Consider the following 10,229-nt stretch of genomic DNA (forward strand, 5'->3'; position numbering starts at 1 on the left):
CAGGAAAACCAGATCAATAGTTCAGTTCGTTTACAAGTGGATATATTAGTATACTATATACTAGTGTTGTAAGATGATCATTGCCCATGGCTGCTTTCTCACGATCTTGGTTAACAGCTTCGTGTATTCACTACAAAAAATTGTAGATTAAGCCATCATTGATCTAGAAGCAATTCATTTGTGTATTATTAATGATTTAAAAAGTTATATGAATGGGGCCTATACTTGTGATGACCTCATTCAAGTCTACCTTGCATATATATGTCAATGTTTACAAACACTAGTAGATCAGAGACTAACATTCATTTGGTTTGATGTTTTCATTTATTTATGCAATACAGGCATTACTGCTAGACTTAAAGAGATATATTTATTGGTCAATAATTGAATTTCTTAGATCAAACAATACCCTGATTGATTAAATGATAAAAAAATGATTCATAGTGAGCGCTTGAAAGTTACGGGTTTATGATAGACATTGAATGAACTTATGTGAAAGTGATTGATTGGTACTGTGGGTACATGAGGAGTTGTTGATGGATAAAGGGTACATATTAGTGGACTTTTTAAAAAGGTGATTATTAACTGGTGGATTCAGTATTAGGCAAATGGGTGCGACATTGAGTTGTTGTTGTTGATGTTTAAAATTAAATTGAGCAATTAGACTTGATATTGTATAGAATTACATGAACATTAAAAAGTGTAAAAAAGTGACAGTTGTAAATACAGCTGAATGACATTTTTTTATTTGAATGTGAATAGTTTGATATAAATAACTTTGGACTATAGTGGTCTAATTGAAGAGTGTCAACATGGTACAGTCATTAGTGTTACTGGAAGATGAAATGGACATTGAAAATGTTGGCGGGGGTGATGGTATTTTGAATAGTAGTCATAGATCAGAGGAGAATGAGAAACTATTGAAAGCATTTCATGCTTTACCAGTTCATCCAAAGGTTGAAAATCCACAAGATTTGATTAAATTTACGGAGATGTTTGGTAAATTTAGATTGAAATATGAAGAGGAAACACAGCAACAAAGGCAGGTGCCTGAAACAGATAATGCTAAACATTATGATCAATTTCCAAAGTTACAAGCAATCTTTGTCGAAGCTAGTAAGGGGGTTATTAGTTGGCCAGCATTCAAATATGAAATAGATAGATCATTGATAATAACTTCACGGAGGATCAGATACTCTATGGAGTAGAGTACTAGGGGGGAAAGCAAATGATCATTTAAGAAGAGCTGGAACTGGTTTAACACTTGATGCAGCCATAAGGAAACAGAAAAGTGAATTTGGGAGTATTGAGACAACCGAGATTGTTATGCGTTTTTTTTTACTCTGTTGAACAGAAGGCTAAGGAAGATGTATCTGCATATTCAGCCCGGGTAGAAGATCTGTATGAGCTTACTGTTAAGCTAGAGGTCATTTCTAGAGGTAAAAAAGATATGTTAAAGAGAGTTCTTTACAAGGTATGAATAGAGACAAATGGCTGGCTACAAATTTGACACCATTCAGGATTATAACAGTTTCAATGTAGAACTTAGGAAGATTGAAGCAGATATTAAACCATCAGAGTCAAATAAGAGCAAACAATGTGGTGCTGCACATTTTGAGAAGCCAACATCTGAACTTGAGAAGTTAAGGTTATGTTTCAGCAGTTGAGTGAACGTATTAGTAGGTTAGACAGAGAGAAGGGTGAATCAAATAATGTTGAATGCTGTTTTACAACTTATGGTGGGTATAGAGGGACATACAGAGGTCGAGCTGGGTTTTCAAGAGGTTTTGATCATAGAGGTAGAGGAAGAGGTGAGTTCAGTGGAAATTTGAGGGGATAAGGTGAATTTGATGGACATGTTAGAGGTAAGGGTGAGGATGAAGGCAGAGGTTGGTATGGGACAAGAGGGCCAATGGGAATGAACAATTTTCGACCAACATGTTTCAATTGTGGGGAGGAGATACAAATCCAAACAAACTGCCCGAAGTGTAAGTGACTCTTTTGTAGGGTCAAATGAGAGCACGAAGAAAAGACCAGACCCTAAATTTATAATTGAGACAACTGAAGTGAAGGTAAGTATTGATAAGCATGAAACATCAGCATTGCTGGATACAGTGGGGGTGTGATATCGGAATCCTATTACAAGAATAACTTGAACTATAAGACAATTTAACCCCTTAGAGATATCATTAAAATTGAGCGTGCAGATGGACAAGCACTTTCATACTAAGTCAAAATTAAGGCAGAGCTTGAAATTACAAGAGGTCTTCCAAGATCATCAGTCCATGTATGCTTATTTTGAATCACCCCAGATACAAAGTTTTCTAAAAGTATGCCTATTATTTTAAGAACAAATATTATTAATAAGCTTCTTTCTGAGAGCAAAAATAATTTTGGTTAACAAACTTGCAACGAGAAGAATTTCACAATCCATGGTATTTATCTTTCAGAATGCTACACATTAGGGAAAAGCCATTAAAGAGAAACAGGCATAGGGTTGCTCTAGTTAGGTGTGCAGAAGCTGACAAGATAGTTTTTTTAGGTCCTAATGGAACTAGGAACATTGTTGGTCATGCATACAAAGCACTTAACGGTGTTCAAACATGTGCTTTTATTCATGAGACTGATAATTCTAATTTACCAGCCTAAATAGTACTAACACCTACAATATTGACCTTTAAACCGGGAAAGAATTCGGTTATGGTCAATGTTTAAAGGTTGACGACGAATTCTGTTGTAATAGCACCAAAGGCAATACACTGTGAACTGCACCCAGTAGTCATTGAAGGAAACATAGAGGATATTATCAACAAAGAACAAACACAGGAAGCTATGAAGCTTATACATGCAGATAGAAGCAATAAGTTGAACACTGAACAGGAAAAACAAATTGATGATTTGTTGCAAACACACAATGAAATCTTCTCAGTTTCAGATATAGATATTGGGCATTGTACTAGAATTTAACATAGGATAGACTTTTTACCAGATGACCAGGTACCATTTAAACAACCGCATAGGTCTATTCCACCTGGAATGATTGAAGAAGTTAGGCAACTTATAAAACAGCTTTGAGAGGCAGACATAATTAAAAAAATCTAAATCGCCATGGGCAAGTAACGTTGTAATGGTTAGAAAAAAATAAATAAATGCGTATGTGTGTAGATTATAGGATGCTAAATCAACGTAGTACTAAAGCGCCTACGCATTACCTAGGATTGAAGTAATTTTTGATTGTTTGGCTGGTAGCAAATACTTTTCCACAATATATATGAAGGCTGGGTATCGCCAGATTGAAGTACATGAAACACATACAGAAATGACTGATTTTACCGGAGGAAATCTTTGGTTTTATGAGTATGTCCGTATGCCTTTTGGTTTGTCTAATTGTCCTGCAATCTACCAGCGTCTGGTCGAAGATTTCTGGGGAGATTATAATATGACCATATGCGTAGCCTACTTAGATGACTTGATCATTTTTGCGGATGCATTTGAGGATTACTTGGATAGATTGAACAAAGGTTTGACTAGGTTGAAATAAACAATCTTAAAATTATCACCTGACAAATGTTTTTTATAGAAGAGAAAAAGAGCTTTCTCGAACATGTTGTAAGTGAAGAGGGAATAGAAACATACCCTAGTAAGATTGAGAAAATTGAGAAATTTTTGAGAAATCCACAAAATACTGACGAGTTGAGGTCATTTATTGCTTTTGCAGGTTATCACCGCCGTTTTGTAAAGGATTTTTCTAAAATTACCAAACCACTGCAAGATTTACTCCCTGGACGGAGTAAGAAGAAGACAGGAAAGCAGACAGAACATAACGATTGGGTGAGGACGGAAACAGAACAAAGGGTATTTGAAAATCTTAAGAAGGTATGACACGTCCCCCAGTATTGAGCTACCCCGATTTTACACGACAATTTCAGTTACATTCAGATGCGTCTGGAAAGGCGTTAGGGGCTGTATTGTATCAAGACAAGAAATCAGTAGCTTTTACAAGCAGATCTTTATCTAGGTCAGAAAAAAAATATTCAGCTTTTAAGTGGGAATTTTAGGCTTTGAAATGGGCGGTTACAGAGAAGTTTAAGGACTATTTAGCACACACTCACTTCGTTGTTTACACGGATAACAATCCTTTGACATATTCTTTATCATCAGCAAAACTTGATGCTTCAGGGCATATATGGGCTTCAGCTTTAGGAGAGTTCAATTTTGACATCTATTGTAGACAGGGACATAAGAACATTGATGGGGATGCTCTGGGCAGATTTGAAAAGGTAAAAAAGCTCTTTAAGATTGAGTATAATACTGTAAAGATCATTTGCAAAAGTAATGAAGAATATCCATAAGTAATTCCATTCGTAAGTATTAATATTGTTGAGGTTACTGAAATACCAGGCACACCATTGGCACAAATAGAGTACAGGGAAATTAGGAAAAAGCAAAAAGAAGACCCATCGATGGAGGGATGGAGGAGGACTGTAATAGATAATGCATAACCGACAAGAGAACAATGTGATACAAGGAAGGATATGATTATGAGAAAGAACTTTGAAAATCTTCGGATGATAAGAGGAGTTTTGTATGGAGTTTGGAAGGAGACTGCTGATGGTAAGCAAATTTTCCTATTAGTGTTACCGGAGGTTTACAGAAATGATGTATTGAAGGGACTTCATGTTTAAATTGGACATCCCGGACGGGATAGCACAACGTCATTACTGAGAGATAGGTATTTTTTGCCAGGGATTAGTAACGAAGTTGAAAGAGGGGTTCAGAAATGTAGAAGATGTATTCAAAGAAAGTCCACGTCAACGATGAGAACAGAGCTAGTGAACATTGTAACAACGTGTCCTCTAGAATAAGTATCGATGGAATATTTATGTTTGGAATCATCATGGGGATTTATAAACAGTTTTTAGTTATAACAGACCTTTTCAAAAAGTATTCTTTCGCTATACCAACCAAGAATCAGACAGCAAAGACAACAAGCGCAGCATTTTATAACGATTTCATCACCCGCTATGGAATCCCGGACAAGATTACCACAGATCAAGGGACAAATTTTAAATCAGATTTGATAAAGGAGTTATGTGGAATTATGGGAATGAAGGAAGGAAGGACTATACCGTATCACCCAATGGGGTATTGTTGCACTGAACAATGGAATATGAATTTACTGAGCATGCTTGGGACATTACAACCAGAAAAGAAGCCAAACTGGACTTTATTCATCCTCTAGTATATGCTTATTATTGTAAAAAAATGTATGTACTAAACTGTCACCATTTGAATTGATGTTTGGCAGAACTCCAAAATTGCCTAAAGACTCAGTATTTGAAGCTACGAGAGAAGAATCAGAAACGACAAATCATTTAGATTACATTAAAGATCTTAAACAGAGATTGAAAGAGACACAAGAAATAACTTTATACTGGAAAGGCTAGAGAAAGGCCGAACAAGTATATTACATGAAAGTTAAATCTTCAAAGGTGTCAATATGGGATACTGTGTTGGTAAAAATATTGTCGCATGGGAAAGGTCAACATAAATTGGCTGATAAGTATGAATCAGATGTTTAGTTGTAATAGAAGGAGGGTCTCCAAGTGAGAACCCGGTTAATGGTAAGCTTGAATACAGGTGAATATTTGATGACGTTAGAGAAGAAGTCGTCGAAATTGAGACTCAACAGAAAGATGAACATGGAGAGGCATTGGATAGGACGAGGTCAACATATGTAAGGAACACGGTACAATAAATTTAGGATGGGAAGAGAGAAAAATAGAGCCGAAAACCAGTCCCTAGGAGATCATCGAGAGAGAAGAAGCCGCCAGATGAATATGGGGATTATTTCATGTATACATAGACTACTTTGAAATCCTCTGGAATAGTCAATGAGCTGGAAAGTGATGTGGTACACAAAAGCATTAAAACTATAATGAACTAATATGATCAAAATGATTATGTCTTATCTTTTATAATTGTATTTCACATGTATTAATTGTCTATGTAACATATTTGATGTGAAAACGTCGGATTGCTTTTTTATTCTTTTTAAAAATACTAGTTTTTTACTTTTGAATTTTTTTGGTTAATTGTGAGCTCGCAATGTTTTCAAAGTAGGGGAGCAGTAGTTGATGAAGTCATATTTTGAGAAAGTAGTTATGAGTCATGTAAAATATTTGTTGTATCATGTCTGTATTGTTTTATGTTATATGTGATTGATTATGTATTATTAACGGACGATCGCTTTGTATTGTACCTTATGGAAGTATTGCGATTGACTATTGATTTTTTTTTGCTATTCTAAATATATTGTTTAAACTTGTTCTTTTAGTGCATGAGTGTTCGTGTTAAACAGCTAGTAGCTGTGTAATAAAAGTATAAAACTTACCCTCAATTAACGCCTTATGACTATATTCACATCACGACGAATATACAATAAGAACGTGTTACATACAGGAAATGACGATGCAATATATATGGACGAATATATAGCACATACCGTTACGTCTCACAGCAACATTTGTTAAGCAGGCGTAATTTCTTTGTAAAGATTTGTTTTTAAATTCCCTTGAAATCTGTTAAACACTTAAATGTTTTGAATATTTATGTTGTTTATTGTGTTTTTATTCATGTGATTTTTATATCGAATTGGTTATGTTATATAGAATACTTGTATTATTGTGTTTTGCTAGACGATCATTTTTTTGCGAATGTTCGCTAAAAATCATAATCTCTACGAGTATGTAACGTGGCAAAAGTATGCATTTGAGTGTGTATGGATATTGGATATCATTGAAGATTAACTTGTCTACTTACACAAAACATCCACTGTAAAAGACGTCGTGTTACTGCCATTCACTTTACTGCTACTACCAGTGACAGTCATTCTGTTCGAAACCTGAAGTGTGTACTCTCCGGCCTGTATCCTCTGTATGTTTGTGAAGCCTAACTGTTGACTGCTCCCTACGGAAGGTGACCACTGGTACGAATATGGCGCTGGATTACTGTCAACTGTGCAGGAGATGGTGAACATGGTACCAATAATAACCTTCAATACTGACGTAATGTTGAAGTTGTTTGTTTTACACAGCGGTCGGTCAGGTCCATCTGAAGTGTATGAATCATTATTATATCACTTACGGAAATGGTCGACAACTGAAGACGTTCAACATTTTGTCAATCATACAACCAAATAAGGTACTACTTGGTATGACATTCGGTAAAATGTAGTGAATTATCCATATTGCCACTGATTGATTTAGATAGGAAAACGGTTCACATAAAGTGATAAAATTGATACTGTGAAAACAGGAACATGATAATTGAATGTTACTTGCATCAAATGCTACCTATCTCCTTCTTTTTTAAAAAACTTTTTTACGCATGTAATATCAAAATAATTCCTCTTTCAGCTTAAATGGTTAAATAAGTCTTGAAGCAAAACAAGTCTACGCAATAAAGGAAGATCGCCGAGATTGTTCAAAGTGGAATACATAAATGGATTAATCACATTATTGTATTGTGTTTATACTGTATGAAGGCAGTAGAGAATGTTCATTACAATTAATTAAGGAATAAATTGCGGTATTGATGTCATTACCGGTGATATGAACTGCGTTAGATGGATGTTGCGTTCATCGGAAGATATTCGCAATTGCCGAATGGCAGTTAATTTAGGAAATGGAAGTTTAGATGTAAATATTAAGCAATACGATGTTGTGCTGCTGTGTATAAACTGTTAAAGAAAGATTATCGACGGCATTCATATGTGTACATTACCGATTAGCCGATTACTTCAAGGTCGTATACTATTGGTCAAACAAATGGCTTATAAAGTTCAATCCCCTCAAGACGGAAGATTTTTTTTCAAACTATGCAATCATATTCTGCAAAATATTATGCTTGACTTTGTTAAAATGTGTTGAAAATCATTAATTCTTACATCGAATGTAACATGGAATGTAAGCCAAACAATTAAATAAGCATATACAGTGCCTGCGTCAATGAGGTTTGTAAAATATAAACTTGGTACAAAAACGCTTAACCAAATATATTCTGTTATGAAAATGTAGTTACAATAGAAAACGTTCTACAACTGTCCAATTACTTTTATTTACTGATAAGTTTGTGTTATGATAAATAACCAGAGCCAGTCTCAGGATTTTATTAAATACATGCACGGTTGGAACTAATTTTTTCTGTTACAAAGAAGTGTGAATTCTAGTAACAATAAGTCAAAACTGAAATTACAGACACTAGCAAAATAAACATACTACTTATGACAATATTTAGATCAATAGTATACACATTCTGTAAAATATGCTGTATCACAGGCTGTATTTTATTACAATCCCAAAAAGATGGAGCAGAGTGTCCTCACAGTTTTCACAAAATAACATAGGTTATCATCAACTGATTGCATTTCATATAGCAACGACTCTGTTGGTAGTATTCTGTGAACTATTCTTATTTGAAACCATTGGATTATGAGTCCCTTGTGCAATATAATACATAGCTATATGCAACTTTCCGTGTTATATTGATATTTTCATATAACTACACCCACTTTTATTGGCTAGTTGGTATATCAGTGTTTTAATAAACATGTTGAAAGAAATTTGATGAGGTCCTGTTTTACCAATATAGGATATTCTTTTTGCGGGATACTCTTGTTTGTGACTGTGGACAAGGAACATATGCAGAATATTATTTCTTTAGTTGTAGTAGATATGGCACAGAACGCGTGCTTTTGCTTCGAATAATATTTCATCAAAATTAGTTTTTGGAATAAAAAATAGCACATGCGATGAAAACAGTGTATTTTTATTGAAGTCCTAAAGTATATCAAATTAACCAAACGTGTCTTTTGGTATCATTCTTGAGCACGGTATAAATGGTCCGGGGTGTTGTTTCTATATAATTTGATTTCTTTAGCTGGAGGCCATTCTTTTCATAAATTAAGTAAGTTTACATTTTCTACTTTTCATAGTTACGTTGAATCATAGATTTAAACGTCATAAACGTTATATTGACGCCTCGGTAGGGCTTAATCTAAAGTTGTCATTGCTTCTAGCCCAACCCATTTGTTTATTTCGTTTGATTTGATCGTGTTTGTAAATTGTATGTAATTTATACTGTTGACAGAGAAGAACAATAAATATGATTTAACTATTGGTCAAATGACCTCGCTCAAAACCTCAGAGCGTGAAATTTAGATGAAAAATGACGTCAAAAATCCTTCATGTTATTCGGTATGACTATCATCTTTTTCTACAGTAGGTTTAGGGCGAATGTAGATATTTTGAGATGATAAACAGGAATAATCACAACATTAAAGATAAGATTCACATATTTTGAGACCGTGTATATAACTGAATGTTATCACATGCTTACATCTGTTTAAACAGTTTCCGTTATCTAACTAGCTCCACCAAATTCACTGATGCCTTTAGCGGCGCGGTCATTGAATTTATGTTCGTTACCACTTTTTTCAGTATCAGATGTAATAAAGTTCCTACATGAGTAATTTAATGTCCGCACAACACTTCACCAACCATTTTGTTTAATAGATCACGTTTCTGCTTATAGTGCAGGAGATAACGTTGTAAATATATATTTTATTCTGGTATGTACCAAGATGCTAAAAAGGACTGTATTTGGAGCAACATTTATATATTCATTTGCATACAGTACAAACAGGGAATGTCTTTGGCCAATTGAAATGCGGAGTCAGCACAAACCAGGGCGATTTGAATGCATTTTGCTAAAGTTTATTTTAACAATGTTGACACCCTTCTCGCGATGGCCATTATTGTTTTTATATTTTAAGACCAATTTTTAAAGATAATTCATAATTTAAAGATGCCCTGAATGCACAAGCAATTTTCCAATTTCAATTATATTCATGCTTTGAATTTTACAGTCATTTAAACTTTCATTTTACGTTCATGTATTATTTCTAACACGCTTTAATTGATCAGATTCTAGTAGTGGGGTTTTTTTTATTTACAGTTGTTGTACTCAACATAATTTGGAAGTACCCATCCTAAGGAAAGATTCTGCAAATAACATTTATGAATCCCACCTGTCATTATAATTTATGGCTACAAATGATCTAAAATCCTTCAACTACAAATAGGATTACCTTTAATTTTTTTAATAATGATTATCATAAACTGGCATATTATTTGCTTTCTGATGTTCCAATTATTTACAGAAGTTAG

At 34.4% G+C, this 10,229-nt stretch overlaps 1 protein-coding gene across 1 annotated transcript in view; it reads right to left on the reverse strand.

Annotated features, from left to right (window-relative positions):
• LOC128234650 (hemicentin-2-like) overlaps positions 1–10,229 on the reverse strand; it is a 63,406-nt gene that overhangs the window by 30,496 nt on the left and 22,681 nt on the right. The window contains exon 4 of the mRNA XM_052949017.1: positions 6,823–7,113. Within this exon, the coding sequence (XP_052804977.1) occupies positions 6,823–7,113 (291 nt within the window). The remainder of the gene's footprint in view (positions 1–6,822; positions 7,114–10,229) is intronic.

Source organism: Mya arenaria, chromosome 5 (genome assembly GCF_026914265.1).
Source record: "Mya arenaria isolate MELC-2E11 chromosome 5, ASM2691426v1".
Lineage (NCBI taxonomy): Eukaryota > Metazoa > Mollusca > Bivalvia > Myida > Myidae > Mya > Mya arenaria.